Here is a 23198-nt window from a genome sequence, read left to right on the forward strand (position 1 = left end):
CATCAGCCCCAAGTAACCTTTTGAGAAAACAGGCACACTGGAAAGTGGGCTGTGTGTAGCAACTACTCCGGTCCATAGATGCACTCTACCACACCACACTTGCAAGTATGAAGAGAACTTTACCTAGAGAGCTTACTTAACTCTTCAGTCATGAACACAGAAAAGACAATTGCAACCTCTAATAACAAGGTTAAAGATTTCATCCTGTGAGGGATATCAGAGGAGGCAAAGTTACCAATGAACAAAAGATTTTAAAGCAACAAAGACATTCACAGATTTTCAGAGCACAATACTGTAACTATACCACAAATGAGGAAGAACAGGAATTCCATCTTAACAGAAGAATACTCACTTCCATCATTTTCTTCTGAAGGGAGGTCAACTTCATCATTTTTATCACCTAACTGAGGTTCCTGGGAAGGCATGACCGAATCCTTTGGAGACAGACAAATCACACAGGAAAACAACATCAGCTCATACAGATCCTCTTAGGCCACAACGTCTTGCCAAATAACTGCAACAAGAACCCTACATTTGTAGCTTCAAGAAAAAAACCTGGATTTCCAGAAAGTATTTCAGAATATTAACACACTGCAGTTGTCCTTTCTAACTACAACAGATGCCCACTCACCTCCCAAATGTGAAATTAGTATACTGTACTGTAAAGTTCAAACTAATTCTTCTCAAGTCTTCTCTGAGTCTTTTATGTGGAACTGTAACAAATTAAATACGTGTCCAAATGATATTGTGCACTCATTTTAGAGCAGAGGCATATTCTTTCACTCATTATGCAAAGGTATCAAATGACTTGATAAGTTATCACAATACCAAGTGATATTATGTTATGTTTGGACACTGGTCTCATCCACAACTCATTATGAATCATGTAGGATGACTCCAGCACATACAGGAACACTTACAAATAAACTGCAAGTAATCTAATAATGTCAAGTTAAGTTGTATCTAACACCAGCGAGGAAAAAAATAATGGTTTAAGCTTCCAGTTAGCAAAAAGAATGATGCAAAAAATAAGTAAAGCACTGGTTAAAATCTCTGCTGAGAATATGGAAGGGTTAACTTCAGGGACACAGATTAACATCTAAAACCTGGAAAGACGGTAGGGATGCCACTAGAAAAGCAAAAAGTCTTGGAGAAACAGATGGCAAAACCCAGCACAGAGGTGCCAACAAGATCTAAGCGAGTGTCTTAGTTCTTAAAACATTCCCATAGGCTTTGGGAAACAAACGCTAGGATTGTCAGTGACAGCCCTTTATCTATTTGTAAGATGAAATATTGTCTACAGGAAAAGTCAAAAATCAAGTTTGCTCACACACTTGGTCACATCTCAAGTTTTCTTTTCTCACTTTCCTGCTCACAATCTAAAGGCTTATCCTCTGTGGGCATTTTGGAAAGTGAAAATCAATTAACACCAAATGTTATGAATCTACAGCCATACACAGTGTTTAATTACTTCGGATGCACATCTAGAATTAGCAGAACAGGGCACAGTAAGACATACCAGTTCTAGACAGAACACAAACTTCAACACAAACTCACCATATGCCTTTTGCAGGTCAGTGGAACAAGTATGTGACAACGTTTATGGACCAACAATTTGCAGTTGATACACTTGTAGCCTTGCCTGCTGAGACCCCATATCCTTTCACTGCACTGGCCACAGTATGCTCTCTAGAAAGTAGAATGCACATTATCAATTCCATTATCAATTCCCTCCTGTAGGCTAGCAGAGAGAGCTCACCCTACCACTTCTATTCACTTCCTAATCGATGTGTAAAAAAGTATCATAACAGGCAAAAAATGATACAGGACTCCACAAATCAAAATATGAAGACTGCCCTACATCTGCATTTATATACTTCTCAGGCAGAACATACGTAGAAACTCTGGAAAACATAATTAAAAATCTTATCTATCAAGTCTGATTTAAAACCTCTGCACGTTGCATTATTTAATATCTGAAATATATGGCCTTTTTCTCCATGTCTGGAAATGGCATCTGAATAAATTAAATCAAAATGAGGAACAAAGTAGTAAGTCAGACATTCTGCTGCTGACTTCAACAAGGCACCTCTTTAAGTAGTTTTTCCACTGTATGTGTGCTGTGGTCATTTTATACACTTTGCCCAAACTGTCAAATTGCAAACAGATCCTTTTAAGCCAAAAAGTGACCTACCTTCAGTTATCTCCCTATACACAGCACACAGGTTGCCAAATGGTGACTTGCTTACTATTTGCTGTCTGCAGACTCTCTCCTGTCATTACTGCAGTGGGGCAACAACGCTGCCCACCATCCTGCTCAGGCAGCCCTGCACTCGTTCCCCATTTCAGGCTTAGAACTCTGCAACTGTCCCAAAGCCACAGAACAGTACAAGTCTGTTCCTCCCAGCAAACTGCAGTTAGTGTGGTTATTCAGATCCTCAGACTAATGAATCATACATGGTGCCCTGCCCAAAAGCATTAAACTACTACGAATCCTTTCCAGTAGTATAATGATCAGAGACTGGATGCTTTTTGAAAAGAAACTGCTCTCTCTATCGCCTCTCATATCTTAATAGCTGTAGAAAACGAAGTTTAATTACATTCCATTTAGCTATGTAGCTACTCCCTGACTGGGAGAAATCCAAGCTATGCTGTCCAGGGGAAAACAAACAAGAGAAAGTGCCAGGGCTGTAAGCCTTGGACATCTGCAGCCGCTTCTTTCAAAAACCCTGCTGCACCAGACTGCCCTCAGTACCCTCGTATGGGTTTGGCAGCAGTGATATTGAAGGCTAAATAAAATGTTCCTACAGCTTGGAAACAGCATACGAGAAAATCTCATTTCGTTCGGTTAGATACAGGCAAGCAGGAAAAAAGAAGACAAAAGGGCAACTGTCAGATTCTGTGAGTAATACAAGGATCCCTCGTGCCTGCCCAAAATGCATACAGCCATAGAAATAACAGTGGGCTTTCACATCATGTTCAGCAAGATGATAATCAACAATATTGTAGTCTAATCACTTAAACGCTCAAAAGTGTTCATTTACTTCAATTAACTGAGGGAGTTTTAAACAGTTACTGCAAGAAGTGAATGAATTCATAAATTCATACTGCAATCCTGAAAATTCAGTTAAAATTTGATATCCAGTTCAAAAATGCACACGTTACTATGAAATACGACACTGAAATTTACAGGCAATCATGAGTTGAAATTCACATCAACTAGTTATTACTAGCTTCAGTTCGATTTATGCTGTGCTCTGCCTTAAGAAGGTTTAATTTCTACAGGAATGGTTATAGCAAAGTCAAATAAGTATGCTAACAGTTTCCAATTCATCATGTGTTTATTCATCATTAGCCCAATTTCTACAAAAGTTCATTATTTATATTAGTAACAGTAGATTGTTAAGATGGCATGTATGCATCCACAATTAAGTGTTTTAACTCTGTACCAAAGGTACAAAGCAAATAAAATTTATGGAATGTTTCATACCACAAATTACAAAAATAAGATAGGAACAGTACAGTGCACAAACACTTGCTCCAATTCAGATAAATAACCTGTCTTTCACATAGACACCAATAAAATAATGACTTTGAAGGGCCTTTTTTCCTGCTATTAAAATGCAGATTTGGGATAAAGAACACTAAGGAAGAAAAGCATCCAGGCAGTAGTACAAATTTCACAGAGTTCTGCTGAAAAAGACAGTTAACTCACCTCACTGTTCTGTTTTGTATCCAGTTCCCCAAAGTGTACATGACATTTGTATGTGCTGCAATACTTTGACATAATGGGATAAAAGTCAAGGAGGAGCCTCACCCTTAAAGCTACATTCACTAGCTCATGTGGATTAAGTCAGATTCTTAATGCACTTGTATTTTAGCTCAACACAGATTTTTTTCTCTTAATTAGATTACGTAATGCCACCAATTCAAAACAGTTCAAGCTAACATCAAGAGCTGTAATACCTAAAAATAACAATATATACTGACGGCAAAAGCTCACGCAGCAATCAGGCAGCTTAATCTCTATGGGTTGATTGAGCCCACGAGTTTAAATATTCACAGAAACAGCTTTTAGAGACTTTAAAAATAATTGCCTCCAATCAGACTCATAGACCCAGCCTTCCGATTTTTCTGACCCGAATAACGCTGCACAGACTGAAAAGCCACATCAATAAGCATCTTGCTTTTCCTTTTATTTTTTCCACCACTCAAATACAGAGAGCACGGACTGAGAAAACAATTACCACAGAGCATTACCAAAACCCTACATTTTATACAACAGTACTCACTCTGTTAAAACGTTTGGCTTGAAACAAATGCCCATTCACTCGGTACAGCTTCCTCCATCTTCTGGCTCCACGTCGGTAGATTGATTCTAAGAAAGAAATTAAGAAGGTGTAAAGCAGCAGCATGGTTGCACAGCAATAGCAGACACGCTACGGTAAGCAAGTTGTGACTTAAAACAATCTTGCTTTTCTAAATAGCAACGCACAGCTAAGATCCCTGCCGGTTTATTTTTTTTAAGGCAGCCTTAAATGACAGCTTCTGCAGGAGGTGCTCTCAGGCTGCCTCTCCCTTTTTTACATCTCTGTCTCTTTTTCTTCACATGATCCTAATCTTGTTTCCTGCCTGCGTGCTGTTCAAGCTCAGGTGAGGAGGAAGGACGGGTGACAGTTAAAGGAACAGCTTCCTGCAGGGAAACTGCCGTGTGGATCCCACCACAGCAACCTCAGACACACACATGAGAAGGAGCCTGGTGCTACGAACACTGCGCAGCTAAAGAGTTGAAGATGTCACAGATCTGCAGCATTGCTTTACTTGACCTCAGTTTTATCTTGGTTAGTAAATGCTATCCAAAACTGTTTATTCCATTATGGAAACGGCTCGAGCGCAGGGCCGCAATTATTTCGAATACAGTCCAAACATGACAACAATAAATAATTTAAACTGCTTAAGACAGATCTTTCAAGAAGCCAAGCAAAACAGCACTGAGCATCTACTCCAATTCCATTTTGTTGCCACTTTCCACATATACATGTGCAATGTTTGCCTGGCTCTTTAGAGAGTTTGATATTAAGTACAAAGTATTGAAAAATTCATTGTGCAGCACCAGTCCTGCTGAGCTGCTCACAGCTGCACGGCGACACAGAACAGGTCCTCAATGCGAGCAGCACTGAGCTGCCCAGAGCAGCAGCACCAGTGGGTCCTGGCAGGGAAACACATGGGGAAGAGATGGACTGGGGAGCTGTGAGCAATTTCAGCAGTCACGTGAAAGCTGGCACTGCAGCCTTGCTAACAAGCAGCCAAACTGGAAGTCTATCATAGCATGATCCTAACTGCTGAATTATTAAGAGGTTCAAATACATAAGTTCACACATTATGAGCAAACCTCAAGTTGAAAACCTATTTTTGACAGTGAGGCACACGCAACATCTCCTTAAACATTTCCAGGAAATGCATCTTGCAGCGTTTTCACTGGTAACACAGCACCATACAGCTTCCAAAGAAAAATAAGCAGCTAAAATACTTCTTAGATAGCACTGCTTTAAAATCATCTTCAGTAATACGAGTAACATTTTCCTATACAAAGCTCTAGCAGAATGCCTTTTCAAACACACTATTTATACTAGCTATAATGCAACTTAAAGCAGCTGGCAGCTTGTACAGGATATTTTTTATCCACTTCATACATGAAACATTAGCAAGTAAACCAGTGTCATAGGGAATGATATAGAGAACTACACAGCCTTGGAAGCACAAACAGCTCCCATTGAGAAGGTAATAATAATAAGATGCACACTTTTATGAGACCTTACAAATGGCAACGTGGGCTGTAATTTTTATCTAGGTCATTGCTAGGACCAATGAAAGCAAGCTTCCCTATATGTGACTCTAAGTGTATTAGGGTCCAATCATGCTTTCTATAACCAAACCTCTGGACTTCAGGTTACAGTTAAAACCACAGAAAATCCAATAACACAATTGTAGTCTTTGCTATCAAGGTAAAAACAACCTTTAGATCCTTTTACTCAAAATTCAAAACAAGTTTAATGTTGCTTTGTGAAATGCTACTATCCTCTGTAATTAGCTACAAATCTTCCTGATACAACTGCAAAATATACCATACACAAACATCAATCTGAAACCGTCCCACCATTCATAGGATGACTTTTCACCAAGAAGAAAAAACTTCTAAGATTTTCTCCAGGATAGCTAATGGATTCATTAGACAAAGCACCATATGGAGACAACTCATACATCTGTGCTCTGAGCAGCAGCTTATCACCAGCACGAGGAATAGTAAGTGACGGGTAAGTTAACGAGCAGCTCGTGTTGATGAAGTCTGTAAATAAAGGAGCAAGTCACTTCCCTAATTAATGATAAATATTAAATTCAAAGTCAGGATTTCATATCATATTCTTAGGAGGCAGCACTCTAACAGCAGCTAACTTAATACAGCTTCATTTAAGTACAATGCCCTCCCCCACCCCATTTCTTTGGGACGACGGCCACTGATTCAGTGTGGGGTCGATTCCCACTCCCTGTCTGTTACATCCCAAACTTTACATACCTCCAAGATCACAGTTTTGGAATAGAGACCTTATTTTCAAGTTCAGATTAAAGAAATAAAAATTCAGCTGAATGAGTACTTCACCCAACTGCCTGTACATTGAAAACAGTGTGAAACAACTGTCACTGCTGAGCAGCTCTTCCCTCTGTCATCAAGCTCTACGTCTACATCACTAACAGGAATGCCTGTAAATATATTTGATAGCTGTTTTGTTTGCACTCTACATGTATTTTTCACCACCTCTTCAAGTCAAAAGAAGAAAGAAACAAAATGTTTTAAATCGTGGATATAAACTGATGAGTGATTTAAGAAGTCTGCTGTTCGCTCTTCACTCTAAATTGATTCAGCTACAGCAGATGCTTCCCCATTCAAGATTGGTCCCATCAGGACATACCAGAAACTGGGAGGGGGTTGAACACTGCTTTTAAGCAATACAACTTGGAAAAACAGAGATAAACAGAAGAAAGTGCAATTATTTTTCAGATGACAATACACTTTTCCAGCATTACAGGATAAAAGAAATGGAAAACACAGGCCCAGCCTTTCCCTAGGCCCAAAACATAGTTTTTCCCATCCAAAGCAGCTTGACAAAGCTTGTACTTTCCAGAACGCATAAGAGAATTCATCAGCTGTCTGAAAAGTGTGCCTTGTACCAACCAACAGCAATAGGAGAGCCACAAACATTTTATTTCCCCTGCATTTGGATTTTATAAATGCTTTTTATGAGTCCAAAATCTGCTTTTATGCAAACTATAATGAAATCTTTTACCATAATAAGCACAGAGATAATTTGCTACCACTGCAAATCACTTCTCAGAGATTAATGCAAGTTGTTTATAGGCCAATTACATGGCCTGCCAGCTGGACACTATGAGAATGCCCACTTTTTGTTTTGTTCTTTTAATGTTTTGCTGAGCAGACAAGCGAGCATTCTTTTAAAACCAACTCAGAAATCAGAACTATGAAACAGATACTGGTATTTCAGATGGACTCTCAGGGAGATAATTCTGCATAAAGATAGAATAAATTTAGTGAAAGCAAACTCTAAACGAGTTGGATGTATGTTGCTCACATCTCTGCTACTTAATATTTCTCCAACAGTTGCACTGAAACAATAAAACCACTTTCTAAAGCACGTAACAGACATGCATTGTATGGTGTTAACAGGCCTTTCCTTTTGCTACCACTAAGCTGCTATGTTCTACTGACATTCTTTTTCAGAAGCTGTGAAGACTAAGTATGAAGCATTCTCCATTCAAGAAACTGCAAGCATTACTGAAATGGACAAGGTGCCATCTATTTTATTTACAACTAGCTAGTATTTAGGAAACAAAACCTCTTCTTTTTATCTCCTTTCCAACAGACAGCAAGTTCAAAAGGCTCAGCCAACACCCAATTCAGCACTGCTGGGCACAAAACCTGCCCTCCATGCATACTGATTTCTCATGCACGATCTCTCCGCTGCCCATCTTCAGATGCTCCTCTTGAAGTGGCTGATAAGTCAGACTTAACAGGACACTGGCATACAATAAAAACAGAACTAATATATCATTTTTAATGCAGTTGTGTGCCTCTTTAGTTCAACCACACCCATTAATGCCTTGTGTGTGTTCTTGGTCTGAATGTTTAAAAGCTCATCTGAATGGTTACTGGAAAAAAAAAAAAAAAATCAGGACCGCCTCATCATTAAAATCACTGTTGGCATTAAAAATGACATTCTTCAAAAAGAAACACAACATCAAGAAATAAAATGCTCAAATAATACTTAAGCTTCCCTCAGGAATTCTCTTTCCCTGTGATCAACAGATGGACAATCAATCGAAAATATCAAGCATGAGGCCTGAGAAGCACCTTGTGTGGAAGCTTATGATGCATGCTAGCAGAACCAGCAGGATAGCTGCTTTAGCTATCAACAAACAGAAGGTGTCTAAGGAACTGCAACTCTTGAGCAACAGAAAATTATCAACTGATACTCAAATAGTTATGTAAACATTTGGAAGCAAACAGTTTATAGAATTATTTCTTGGAAACAGTGATGGAATTGTAGCCCTGCAATTACCATGGCCTGCAAGAGCAGGAGATACTCAGCATGGTTCTGGCAAGCAAAAACAACAAAACAGGACTTAAAAAAAATCCCATAATCAGATATAGCAAAGATGATGATTTTAAATGGTCCAGTCTGCATTAACATTGTGTGTAAGAATGTAATATGGTTACTACGTCAAGTGCAATTAGAACAACCACGGCTGCCACAGCCACGTGCCTGCTTACATCCAATATGGGCAATGCACAAGAACAGGTAATTAGAACTTGTGCCTTGCTGAAGGTAATATTCAGTTAGGCAGGCAGTGTACCTGCATTACACTCAACAGTTCAGCTGAATTTCTTAAAGACTGCTGTAAGAATAGTTTAATGCATTGACAAAGTCGCCAAAATGGATAAATCTGAGTCCAGAGTAGGATTTCCCCAGACACTGTTAGAAAGGCTACTGCAGGTTTGGTGATCAACTTACTTCCATACTAAATTCTAGAACAACTGTGAAATCACCACATTATTTGAATACAATTCTCTTTTTTACTTGTGAGACTTGGCATTAATCAAACAACCACTAAGAAGTTTTCTTCCGGTGCCCATCAGATTACTTGACTCGCATTCAAGTTATAAGCATCCACACTTATTTGATTTGGTCATCACTTAAATTGCAGAATTGTTAAAGAAAACTCAATTTCAGTACCTGGTGGTTTAACATTTATTTCAAATTCACAAGGCTCGCATCAGGTGGCTCCACAACGCCCTTGAAACAACAACTTGACGCCCATAGTCTCAGTGCTAAGACACACTGAGTCAGGCTGCTTACCTTCATAGCATGATTTCATTACTTCAGCTTATGATCTGCTCTGAAAAACAGTTCTACTTCCCTTCCAAATATTTACATTACCCCAGTATTAGCAGAAATTCAGTTTTGATGTTACTCCACAAAGGCGTATTTATCTTCTCTAATATATCAGACTGTTAAGTGCACTTCTCTGAATTCCTTCCAATTTAATCTGCTAATACTATATCCAGAGAAGTGCAGAAGATCTCAGTACAAGGGGATATTATTGCCTTGCAGCAGGACCAACACTCCATATCTATCTCTTGCTAGTCTGACAGACTGGACACATCTTCATTTCAGAGCACCTAATTCTGCTTTGTATTAGGAAAAAAGCAAGCTGAAATTAGAGCGGCCAAAATCATCATGTCACAAATTGAGATCTTCCAGTTGTGCTCAATTTCCATCATTCCACAGGTAAGACTCATCCCAGAGGTTCTCCAACTTGTACCTGCATTCCCTCTAAGCCCCCACATACAATACACAGATAAAACATGTTATTCTTGTGAAATGCATGTGTAAGAACTCAGAGCTAGCAGCATTAGAGTGTGTCACTAATCTTATTATCAATACTTAGTAACAGTAGCTAAATAAAAAATGAGTAGTTTCAGAAGTTAATCACTGGACCTTTCATATTCTGAATTAAATGAATACATGCTAACAGCTAACTGAATCAGTCTTCAGCTTAATTGTTTTATAATGCAGAGGATTACCTTTACTCTAGAAAGCAACCTTCCATCCCAGAGCTTCTCATCCTTACAGAGAAAGAAGTGCACAAGATAGCCTTATGCACCCGCCTGCTCCTCTGCTCTGTTAATGCAAAGCTAGTGTTAAACACAAAGAAAACATGTTAAAATCTCTCAAATTCACCATGGTATTTGTCTTCCTACTTTTGGAAGGAAGCTCTCCATTCATCCCACAAAGGCAAGGAATACAATTACAACAGGTCTGCAATGCTTACGTTCTGCTTCCCACCAAAACCCCTTCTGATCTCTATGGTGTTCCCCATTACCTCTGTGTACTGAGAGAACTGCTTTATAAAGCCCCATTAATCCAGTTATTTTAACAACTCTTGAGCAACACTGAGATAACTCATAGCCCTACTTTTAATAACATCAATAGCACCTTGAAATTAATGGAACAGGTCCAATCCCTAACCTACTGTTTTGCACTCTACGAGAATTTTATCACTGCCCGAGTTCTTCCTTTCTTTACAGTCCCTATGGGTAAGAATGGTTCTTTTATCAGAGCTGACCATCTAAAGAATAAGGAATCCTGCACCAGTCACAGGGGATCTGTACCTGCTTTACTTAGGAAAGCAAGAGATAACCTAAATTACGGAGGAGTCACATCATAGTGTTGTTATAGTTATTATAATGTTATTACAAAAGTGGACATTAAACATTAAACCCAAGGTTTTGCTTTCAAATATTTTCTGGTTTCCCTCTAAGTATATCCCCTGCTAATTAACAAAGGACAAACGCTTACAGAACTAGTAACACAACATCAGAATTACAGACCAGCTGCTTTCTAGTCAATATGCAGCATCCCAATTTTTCATTTTTCACTATCCATTTTTCATTATCTTCCCCCTGTGGTTTAAGGACTGAACTGCACAGTCTGCTCAGTACTTAACTCTTGCACTGACAGCATTATTAGATTTTCACACGCCCTCTCTGTGAAGCCGCCCTTGCAGCATGCCCAAAGCTAGCTGTTTTCCTTATGTGCTTCAGAAGACCTACGTGCCACGCAGACCTGAGCTGACAGCAAGCCTTCAGTGACGAACCAACAACTACTGTTACTCATACACAGCTTCACTTCTGGAATGCTCCCCATTGCCAGTAAGCAGGACTGGCAAACCCCTCACAAAACCTGGTTATCCATCCAGCAACTCAGAATTCCCAGAGACAAAGGCTGAGGAGCCCATCTAGCTGCCCTGCCAGCCTCTGCAGGGACTTGTGGCCCAGAACACCTCATTTTGAAAACTATGACAAACAGTCCCCAATACAGCAACATATTATTAACACTGAACGTATTATTTCAGATGTTACACATAAAATGGTTATTTTAAGTTACTGAAACAGAACAGCCTAACAAAGCTTTAACAGTTTCACCCATGCCTGCCAGTTCCAACAGCCTTACCTTCAGCCAATTCAGTTACCCGAATGCCTGTGCATCCAAAGCAGACTGCTCACCTCATGGGAACAAGCATATGGATCAGAGTACGAGCAGCAGCACAGGGCATGGAGCTAGGCAGCACGTTACAGATAAGTTTCCCAAAACTAAGCAATGTCTTTCCTACATGACCAAACTGCAATCTGAGCAATAGGCAGAGAGGGGTTGGAGAAAAAATAAAAACGTAAGGTATTGGTCACAACACCTTAAAAACCTGCTCACATATGCCTTGCTCTAATATATTTTAGTTTACAGTTTGTTATTTAGTACAGAAGCATCTCCTAAGACATCCAATATTTTGAAGTCAGAAGACACCAAAATCCACGAGCTGACGCATGCTGTGTAATTTCTTACTTCCATATCCCAAAAGGAGGCCTAGCACTTTTTCCACTACTGGGTGTTTCGTTACTAAGAAAAACACTGGAATTATTTTAGAACCAGAAACATGATGAGATTCCAAGCAAAACAGACACTTAGCTAGAACTCTGTGTTCAGTGACTTCTCCTGTCTCATGACCTGAACGTATGTATTTCAGACACCACATGAAAGATCAAGCAGTACACAGAAAGAGAACAGAGGGAGAGATTTCAGGTATTCTTGAGAAACTATGACACAGCTATTTTTGATTCCTAAGCAACTACATACCCTACATTAAAAATAGTACAGAACCTCCTCTGTCAGTTCAATTACTGAAAACCAGGAGGGGTTTACAAGCAGTTCCCAAATTGATTAATTACCCAGCACAATCCAAGCTATGTCTTCAGAATACTCTCTGTGGTCGCTATAGTTCCTTTCTTCATTGGGGAATGAAATTGGTTCACGTGCTCTGAATAATCTAATCCCTGCTCCCAATACAGTAACAAATGAAGGGGAAAAACCTGCCTCATGAACTAGAAAAATATTTACAGGCCACGTTACTCTAGCAGGAAGCTTTTGGGGGCTGTTTGGTAGTATTAGAATACAAAGCAAAAAAAACAAAAAACAACAAACATCCTTACCTACAATAACTCGAGACAATAACCAGGTTAGTGCAATACCTTTTCTCAACCCTATGATGAAATTTTAAGAAAGGTAGCATGGGAAAAAATGAAGTGAAATACCTAATGCTAAAATACCGTGCAGATAAACAAAGAGCATAACAGGCATCCACAGCTATGTAAGCATTACAAAAAAGGAAAGGCCAGCAAAAATCAGATGGAAGTATTAGATAATAATAATGCTAATCTACTGTCGTACCAATGCCAGAAGTACTCATACATTCAAAACGTTTATTCTATTTCATAAAAAGATATAAGGGTTCTTTACCCTGCATTCTTCTAAGGAAATCAACAGCAAAACAATCCTCGCATTCGTTAACTTCAGTTACTCAAACTAGATGCATTTTAACATTAAATAAACACATCAATTTGCTCAGATGTAAGAATACAGAGGTGTGCTAGCACAGTTTATTCTCGTAGCATTAGAGACCAACTAAGCCCTAATTCAGAATAAACATTTCCTCAATTAAGCAACCCATCTAAGACAATTCACTACATACAATTCAACAAAACGACCGCAAAACACGGTGCTTCTAAAAACATTCATCTTTAAATCAGTAATCTTAAAACAAGCAGGCCCTGATCACATACCGTCAGGGTTTTTTGGATACATTTCCTTCATTAATCTCCCTCAGCAGCAGCAGCAGCATCACTCACTCTTCTGTCCTTTTCCTCCTAAAACACGTCCCCTGAGTCTCTTCACCGCGATTTTACCAGCGTTTCTGAGGTCTCTCCACCACATCCCTACGCGCAGGAGGCAGCAGAAATCTCTGCATTTCTCACAATCTATGGCTGCAAAGGAGGCTGGTAGGCAAAGCAACTACATCGTAACCGAAACGCTGACTTCTATTATCTGCTGCACCACACACACTGCATCAATGGCCTGAATTCATAACAGCAATCACAATGACACGTAAAATCTATATAAAAGGCATGCATTACTCACTGGGTTTTATTCTTTAGCTTCTTCAGCATGTAATTCTTTATGCTCTACAATGCAGTAGGTATGAAATGAAACATTTTCCCTTTATTCCACTGATGCCGCTGTTTGAATACCATTAGACACCAAGGACAATAGGCAGGATCAGCTCGGACATTAAGAGCAAATATTTAATGGAAGACTGGTTCCCCTCGTCTCTCCCTTTCACATCTCTGCCTCATGTATCCAGGCACGGGTGGTACTGGCTCCCTTGGGAGGCTGTAGCTAGCAGCTGAGGCACAGACTAAAACACGGCATGGATGTCAAGGAGCTGATGTCACAAAAACAAGTATTTCTCTGATAAAACCAGCAATGCTGTTAGGGAAGTCTGACAAATCAATAGGAACTGTTCAGCTAAACGTGCTTTGTTCTACAACGTGCTGCAGCACCAAGAGGAATAAATCACATCAAGATCTGTTGGCATAAATAAGCTGAGACTACAATAATTAGCAAAGCTGCCAATCAGAAACATGCGTGCATCAGGACGGCCCTCGCTTACAAGCACAGACAAGAAATAAACATTTCAGAAACAGCCCTGTTTAACACTGATGCCAAAATGATAGCTCGCTTATACTCCACAAGTATTTTTAGATGTAGCAGGCTGGTGGAGAAGTCCCCCATTTTTATCAGGGAACTCCAGGACCGACCAAGGACTGAGGCTCAGCAGCTGCCAGGAACGCCTCTGAGCCGCATCCAGTGCCTGCTAAGGGCTGCAGGCACTGCAGAAGCTCTGCCACCACCTCCAGCAGCACTGCCATTCCCAGCCAGGGATGCCCTGCCTCACTGAAGGTAGGTGCTGTTTCTACAGCAGCAGCTGTACATCCATAGGAGGAGCTAAGCCAAGGAGGGGGGAACAATTCAGGAGCAAAAGAAACAGAGACTGTACAAATCTGACTCTGAAGAATCTGCAGTTATTCCACATTGCAGACAGCATCACAACAATAAAAAAGGAGCTTCCAGCACAGAAAGAACTTCTCCTACACCACGTGACTGAAATTTCAGTGGTATTTGCATTCCTTATTTTATTAATGGATTACATGTGTTTATTTCAGGCATTACAGGCTGGCACAATCTCAAAGCCACATCAGTTTCACAAAGTTTGTGGACGGCCAGCAATTTTATTACTAGATTTCAACATAAACACAAAATACTCAGTAGACATTTCTACGCTCTTACTCCAAAGGATTGTTCTGAAGCAACTGGAAAGACAACTGCAATTCCACTCAATATCTGCAATTCAGAAGGTCACAACACGACCAGGTGCAGTTACCCCACAACCTAATGCAAACAGGTTTGAACAATATATTACAAACAAAATGACTTAGCAGTTCAATAATGCTCCTTAGAAGAAGTTTTACTCCAAACTATCTGCAGCTCTGTAACACACAGAATATGTGCTCACTGACTGCTAGTTTAAGTAGAAGCCATTCTGGACAGTGACTAATTAACTGTTTAGTTACCCCTGGAAGTGTCTTGAGACAAACTTAGAAGCTCCTTCTATAGTATAAGCAGGATGCTCTGGAAAGGAATTTCTTACAAGTGTAACTATATGATAAAACCAATAAAAGAACAGTTTGAAACATGCTGTACATTTCTAAGCAAAGGACACTGAGCCATGTTAACTTCCCAGTTCCCATTAAGCACAGAACAAACAGCTGAGCACAAAGTCATATTTTTTAATCAGGTATTTTGTTTAGGTGTACTTCTGGAGCATGAGAAGTTAAAGTACTACTGAGATCATCTACTTCCCTTGCATGGCCTTTAAACAAACAATATCATCTGAACCAGGAGCATTTCCATACAGCCCAAGAGCAAAGCAGATCTTCGCTGTACATGTGTAAGTAATAAGCAGTAATGCTGAGTGCATTAGCATACTCTAAATTAGCACCAGTACAGCTTAACAGCTCTGCTGTAAAAACAGTTTGAAAATATTTACAACCAGGCCACAATAACAGATTTCCACGTAGGTCCCACAGATGCAAAGAAGCAACAGGCTCTGAATTCATCCCTTAATTGAGAAACCAGACCACAAGTCACTTACCAAGTACATCCTAGAGAACAGCCAACAGTTCAACGTGACCTGAAAACCCTACAGATGGAACATGCAGGTCACCTGTGCCATGCTAATTGATGCTTCTCTAGCTCATCTGGTGGCTTGCAATAATTAAAAACATCTACAAATCACTATCAAAACCACTTTTCTTCTAAATATCCACATCTCTAACGAGAACATTAAATCACAACAAACTTCATTATGCTGCATGATTTGTACAGAGATCTCTCCTGTTAGCTTACTCTTTTTTGATAGCAGAGTGTTTTTCCCTTCCATTCTTAGCCATGGAGATCAAAGAAGGGATTCAGGGTTTGTCCTCCTGTGCACATTGACACTTTCCCAGCTCAGAGTTCAAGCTATAACACTTCCAGGTCCCAGAATAAAGCAGTGTTCCTTTCTTGGAAGCATGCTGAGAGAACATTTAAACCTACAGAGTTCAAATCACTCCTTCCAGAACAACGATGAAGCTAAACCTGAAAATATTTTCCCATACTTCCAACCTGTTAATCTAAATTGGAAAGTGCCAGCATGGTTAAGCCTACGCATTCTTAACATGCAGTAAAATAGAACTACAGCCCTCACTTAAAATTTAACTCATGGGCAGCAAGTACAGAAATTAAGTCACGTTCACCTGTGCATTCAGCAGAGTGTGATATAACAAAAACTGGCCACCCATTCTTTTGGTCAAAACTTGAGCACAACTAATAGAAAACCATTGAGTTAAGGCACAGAAGAGCATTAAACAATGCACAGAAACTCCAGGTAGATGAAAATAGTGTATTAAACATCAACAAACGCTTGCCTGGTCAACCTAAAGGCCACTGATATCTTTCTTTTCCTTCTGTAAGATTGAAACATTTCACAAAAAATTTTTTGAACATTTCTCTTCAGCACAGAGAACAGTTATTTTCTCTAATTGGCTTAACAAGTAAAGCAGATATTGCAATGCACATTTACCTTTTTCTACTAGATTAGACATCTATACTAATCATCTACTCAATCTGTCTGTTTTTCACACTCAACCTTTAGATCACTGCAGTTTAAATGTACAAGTTCACACCATGTAATATCTCTGCATTTATTCCACCTTACTCCATCTAAATTTCAGTAAGAGCTGTCAGCAGAACTATCATTGGTACATTGGTATTACTTCTCTAACTGAAAATATCATTCATGGCCACTGAGCACAGCACTGCACATTTTTACTTGGTCTGTCAGTGCAGACCCTGGTCAGCTCTGTGCACTGCTGGTTCCAGGATGGACTATTTACCTCCTCTTGTATCTTCCAAACATGGAACAGCAAAGGTCCTCCAGCCCTTCAGAAGGCTTTCACTCCAAGTGACCATCACCTGTTAACTCTGTCACCCATTTTGCACATTCCTCTCTCAGCATTTACAAAGATGTTGACTAACAAACTGATTAATTTCCTCCATAACAAAAAGTGATTACATAGCTACTTAATCATTTCAACCCTGTGCAGATTAAGTCACTGAAATACAAGTAGACCATATGAAATACACCTCCTTCCTCTGGAGGTTTATCCACCTTCCGAATGACTTCAATAACTAAATAAACCTTTTGCAAAAAATAAAAATAAAAAATACTGCATTTCACTCTTATGTACATCAATTTGTTTTCCTAAAAGTTAAGAAACAAAAGAAATGCAAAAGCAAGGACCACATTAAATCCTGGCTTCTTTTCCTCCCAGCTACTGGAAACCAGTGTTAATCCTTAGAAACATTAAGATACTACTGTAAAATTGCTCTAGTAATGTTAACATATTGAACAAATACAAGAACATAAATACAGCTTATGAAAAGCTTTCAAATTTTTTTTTTTTTGTACAGTTGACAAAATACAAGCTCCAATTTGACAGCATTGTGGTACTCACTGTCTTCTCCTGGGCAAGGCATGCCGGGTTTCTCTGGAATACTTGGGAAAACTAGAAAAAAAACAGTAAGTCTTTAAGTGGAAAGATTCTCAGCAGTGAGAATCTCACCTGACTTTTGAAAGCATTTACTCAAAACCAAAACTTTGACAGCCATTAAGTAGCATTCCTTCATAAAACACAATCACAAAGCACTGCCCACATCTACAGATCTGGGCTTCAGAACTCCAAGCCTGCTCCACTGTGCCAGCTTTGAACCCCACAGCCAACAGAACACTTCAGCCTTACAGCACCAAAGCACAGGGTACCCCAGGAACATACAGAAGAATGCTATTTGACAGGCAGAAGTTGTTCTAATCTCACATTTCTGAAGCTGTTATGTTTACCAACAAATAAATACAAGGTCTCAAACTCTATAATACTCACCATGAATGATCAGCCCTTCCTCTCTGTTCTGGCAATACAAACGGAAGGCTTCTTCCAATTCCATCTGAGATGAGATGGTACATGGGTCACCTGGGGAGAAAAGCAAGACATGCAAATTTATGACTGAAATATAGAGTAGGCTACTTCAGCCAGTGCCAGCCCATGGACTGCTTTTCTGTCAGTAATTTGAAATTAATCAGGCACTTTGATCACATACAGAACATAAGAACCATTTCTTCTGCTCCTATTTTCACCCCAACTAAGCAGACAGAAGCGCACTGTGCTGGTCCAATACAAGTGAGTCGATGCTTGAACATCTTAACATGTGGCAGAGGGAAAAAAGATCACTTCAGAGTGCCCTGAAAATGTTAAATTTACCTTTCGTTATCCGGCCTGTCACGTTACTGCAGTGTACAAAGCTGAGGTAGAACAACACAGCTCAGGCTATAAAGGTGCACGCAGATTTGAGACTCTTTTGTTAGACTTAGAGAAGCAATCTGTGACTGAATTGTAACAAATAAATACAGGTGGAAGTTATGAATACATACTTCTGGCCTTTCCTATGAATGTTTTCTGCACCCACACACTTCATTAGTGCAGAACAAGCTTTTAAATCCACTCAGAAAGGCAACAGCAACACATTAGCCTCAACTGCATACCTAAACAGCCTAATAAAACAAAAAAATAAACTAAATGGAGACATAAGCATTACAGAACACTGAAGCCTCAGCTCAAGCACTGTATCTTGTCCACATCTTACATAAGGAAAATACATGGAAGCACAAGTATTCACACCATCATACAGGAGTGCACTTAATGGACACTAAGGCATCAAACCAAGCTTTACAAGAAGAAAAGCAACTGTGGATGACAGTAATTAATCAAAAGCAAGTTTGTGACAATTTAGTGACAAGAACGAGCAGGAAGATTTTTCTCCTGTAAAGAAAATTCTTTGTGCTCACAGCCCCCAGCTGCACCCTCCAAAAAAAACCCAACCCACAGATCAGGTAATACAAATACTGCAACAGTAGCACCAGCAAAAACCCACCCTCAACAAAACCCGATCTTCTGTGCTACCTGAATCTCCCTGGCATTAGCTATCATGCAGTTCAACAAGCTACACACACGCAATATCCTGTGGGCACTTATCAAGTTAGTTTTTATGAGACTGCTGCACACAGCAATGAAACAAACTGAAATCAGTATGGCTGTCTGTATCTTTTTTGTCAGTCCTAAGATGAAGCTGAGTGCCAGTGCAATTGTATAACCAGGAGGCAGCTGTTTACAACCTACTGGCTAAGAGATCCAACCATAAAAGTTACAGCTGCGTCACACCTGAGAGTCATAAGCAGGTATCTGAGTTACTAAAAAAGCAAGCAGGTAGCAAAGGCACACAATGCCAAGCACTTCCATCCCGCTCCTACTCACAGCAACCAGAAGGCTCTATCTAACTTAAGGCTGTAGAGAAATGCCACATTGTGCAGCAAGGAGAAATACTGAAAACCATCTCACATGACCAGGAGATTTCAGAGCCTACAGGAAGGGTAAAGAAAAGGTAAATTTCCCACAACTTTTTTTTTTTTAAAAAAAAAAAAGAAACACACTGATAAAATCCTTTACACACAAGAATAACCCAGAGCAAGATCTGCCAACACCAACCTCCCCTGCAGGAAGAAAGAAAGCAACAGAGACTTGCACAACAAATCATTCCTACACAACTTTCTGATCTCCATGCTTACACTATTAAAAGCTTACACTTACAAAAGCTTACACTATTGCTGCCCACACAAAGTTTTTCCCCCGGGTTTTCTTTTTCTGGACATGTCATCTTACATACACTGAGATTTTTCCTCACACCAGACTGGTGAACCAGTTCATTTCTGACAAATTCAAGTCATTTTATTTCATGCTTGGTCAGTAGATGATCTTAGAGGTCTTTTCCAACCTTCATGATTCTCTGACTGTGCTTTACAACGGGATACTAACAGTCCAGGACAGCCACAGAACAAAATCACTTATAATGGGAATTTTCAACACCCATCTTGCACAAAACAAAGAAATTCAAAAGATAATATCAGAAGACTGTTATTAAAACTGCATGACTTCTCAAAGGCCCGCTCTAGAGGCAAATCACAACAATTCAGAAGATACAAGTCACCTTGCTGAATGGAGAATTCTGAGGGATATGGCATCAGTACCACAAATGTCTGAAGTTCATGTGTACCTTGGCATTCAGCATCCAAGTATGTAATAGTAAAATATTCAAGTTCAACAGAGCCTTCACTTTGTAGAACTGAGTCCAGTTGTAGTACAATCCTGACACTGAGTCACATTTTACATGCAATCAGCAGGGGACGTAACCCTGTTTTATAAAGCAGTTTAAATAAAAGCAACCCCCCAACATGAATGGCTTTTATTTAAGTTCGTTCAGTGCCTCCGTTTGTACCATAACACACCAAAAAAAGGACAACTACCAAGTAGTATTTCAGTACAGTACCTTCATCATCAATCCACTTGAGGGTAATTGGCTGCTCCTGTTGCAGACTACACATCTCACGCACTTCATCACAAAGCTCATCATAGCTTATGGATGCATCCAAGTTAGTTATCAGGATGTCTCTGCATGACATGAAATCAAACTCTTGTCAGACTTATCTGTATAACACTGTGTGTTCCAACAATCCCATCTACGGATTTCAATCTGCAACACCACGCTACACAATCAGAATTCTTCATCTGAAATGCTGCCACTAACATACATGAGCAACAATAAATTGACAGAATGCAATGAGAAGCATACACGTTTCCCTTCTTCTGCTATCTATGTATACATCTATACTGCACGATGGTATGAAGGGTCACACCCAGAAACACACATACCTGCAGCCCTGGGACCTCAGAGACAGACTGAACATTGTGCTCTCTGTAACTTCCTCGTGCTTAGATTTATTGGATTTCTAAGTGATACCACCATTTACTATTGCTTCCTGTTGTTATATAACTGAACATACTACCAATTTCTATAAAGTTCTTTTAGCAGCCACCCAAATGAACTCAGACCTACTTCTGAAGTTGTTCAGCTTTGGGCTTGATGTGGAAGAGGCCACATCTCCACACTGCTCTAGAATTCTACACTCAGAACGCTGAGTTACTTGGCATTGACCTGGTAAGTAAATTCAACAAGAAAGCACCTCATTTTCAATTAAGTTTAGTGAAATTACTTTCATAATTACATTTAATTAGAAGCCCTTTCTTACACCACAGTATTAAAAACCACAGTGGCAACGTTTGCTTATTTGAGGAGGAAAACATCAGAGAAGATTACTGAGGCTACTGCTATCACGTGCCTGTAATTTCAAGCTAAACACTTCAAGTCTGAAGATTTACTTCAACCAAACATTTAACTCCTCAAATGACTTAAAACTTTGGCTTTAGAGAAAAACAAGGCAGATCAAAGCAACGTTAACTCACACGGTCCTCATAGTGGCAGTAAATCAATTAGGTTAAATCTGTCTGAAAAACCAAATTTCATGCTGAAGCAATAAGTAAGGCTTCCTGACTCTGTCAACAAGTGACTGAAGCCATAAGGACCATGACTTGATTTACTGTCTCAAATCAGAGCTGCCAAAATAAGCACTGCAGAGATAACGGAAGCAGCTGTGTGTTAACACCCCATTGCATTACCCAAACTGCTGGGAAGGGAAATAAGGGGAAGCAGATATCAAAAATAAAAAGCAGACTAACAGATAACATGCAAAAGTTTACTGCTGGTGTTTATCCACCACAGGAATACACATTTGCTTAATCTTCAGGTGTTTAATTTAGTACAAACAGATCCTCAAGCAGCTTGAAGAGGTTCATCTGACTCCACTGTTAGCATCAGAAGCAATTAAGATTAACTTTTCATATTTATCTAAATAATTCCAGTAACTTTACACCACTCACGCACGTTTTCCCCAATTCAAGGCCAATCTATCAGCTCCTTCCTCCAACCAACACACGGCAGGAATCTGGATGGTATTTTAATCACTCTACTTAATTACCAGACATAAACTACAGGACACCAGAGTTATTCTGTTACCAGATCAGACCGCAGACAGGAGTCAAAGTTTGGGAGGATACAACAGACAGAAAACACCCAGACTCACCCACTGTAGTGCGCCTTTACCCTGATGATGTCTTTGTTCAAATTGCCTTTCGAGCCCATCCTGCTGGGCATGGTCCGCGTTCAGCACACCGCCTGAGCTCACAGACGCTCTTTCAGCACACGAAGCTCTCGGTCCCGGAGCTCCGCAGGTGATGGCGCAGCTGTGCACAGCAGGCACGGTCAGCACAGCGGCAGCCCCGCACGCAAACGATGTGAAACGCTCCGAGCGCGGCGCTCACGCCAATTTGAGGCTATTTTTCTTCCCCCAGCCCGCTGCTCCGCACGCCGTTCTGACAGGAGGCAGCGCACACACGGAACAGCTTTCGGTTCACCTTCGCTTCCAATTTCCCCGATAAAAGCACGAAGAAAAGCTCTAACAGCCCCAATAAGTTTTCTCCGCCGCTTCAACCCCTTCGCCCCGAGTTCCCGCACGCTCCTCCCCCCCTTCCTCCTCACCCCCACCTGTTTACCACACAGCCCCGCCCTGTCGGGGCCCAACCAGGCGGGCTCTGCCGCCCGCCTCCTGTTGTTCGGAGCTCCCCGCGCCCTGCGGGCCCCCGGCCGCGGCCCGCCCCGCCCCACCGGGACCCGGCTCGCCCCGCCGCGGCCTGAAGTTGTGTAAAGTCCCGTCAGGAAGTTCGGAGCCAACTTTCACGCCTCGCCACCCACCCGGCTCACAGCTCCCGGGACGCGGCGGCAGTCGCTGCCTCACGGAGCGGCGCGCGGCAAAGCTCGCCCCGCGCTCCCCTCAGCCGCCCCGCCGCCCCCCCGCCCGCCGGCTCCAGTAGCAACGGCGCCACCGCGCCGAACATGGCGGACTAAGAGGACTAACCCCCACAGCCAATAGGATGCCTCCCGCTTTACCTGTCAGCCAATAGCGAGCTTCGGCTCACCTGGAGCCAATCCCCAAAAGGCTACCTTCTACCTACCGCCAATCGTAGGCCAGGAACCATTACCTGGGAGAGTAGTGGTTTCCCGACCAATCAAAAGCCAGGATAGAACCGAGAGCCGAACACCTGCAGCCAATCAAAGAAGCACGCGGCGGGC

The 23198-nt window shown here is 40.8% G+C and overlaps 1 protein-coding gene across 3 annotated transcripts in view; it reads right to left on the minus strand.

The window, feature by feature from the left end:
* The window catches only part of PRKCZ (protein kinase C zeta), a 39667-nt gene extending 17086 nt beyond the window's left edge, over positions 1–22581 (minus strand). Inside the window, exons 1-7 of one of the 3 annotated variants that reach the window (XM_052691879.1) lie at positions 22153–22581; positions 20502–20623; positions 18005–18094; positions 17582–17632; positions 4293–4378; positions 1558–1689; positions 353–434 (exon numbers count right to left, since the gene is read on the minus strand). In XM_052691879.1, coding sequence (XP_052547839.1) covers positions 353–434; positions 1558–1689; positions 4293–4378; positions 17582–17632; positions 18005–18094; positions 20502–20623; positions 22153–22223 — 634 coding nt within the window. In that variant the 5' untranslated portion in view covers positions 22224–22581. Of the gene's footprint in view, positions 1–352; positions 435–1557; positions 1690–4292; positions 4379–13249; positions 13409–17581; positions 17633–18004; positions 18095–19432; positions 19520–20501; positions 20624–22152 lie in introns of those variants that run through there. The other 2 variants (XM_052691880.1, XM_052691881.1) reach the window with 2 other exon arrangements.
* Between the last annotated feature and the right edge of the window lie 617 nt (positions 22582–23198).

This window comes from Tympanuchus pallidicinctus, unplaced genomic scaffold (genome assembly GCF_026119805.1).
Source record: "Tympanuchus pallidicinctus isolate F22 unplaced genomic scaffold, pur_lepc_1.0 scaffold29, whole genome shotgun sequence".
NCBI classification, from domain to species: Eukaryota; Metazoa; Chordata; class Aves; order Galliformes; family Phasianidae; genus Tympanuchus; species Tympanuchus pallidicinctus.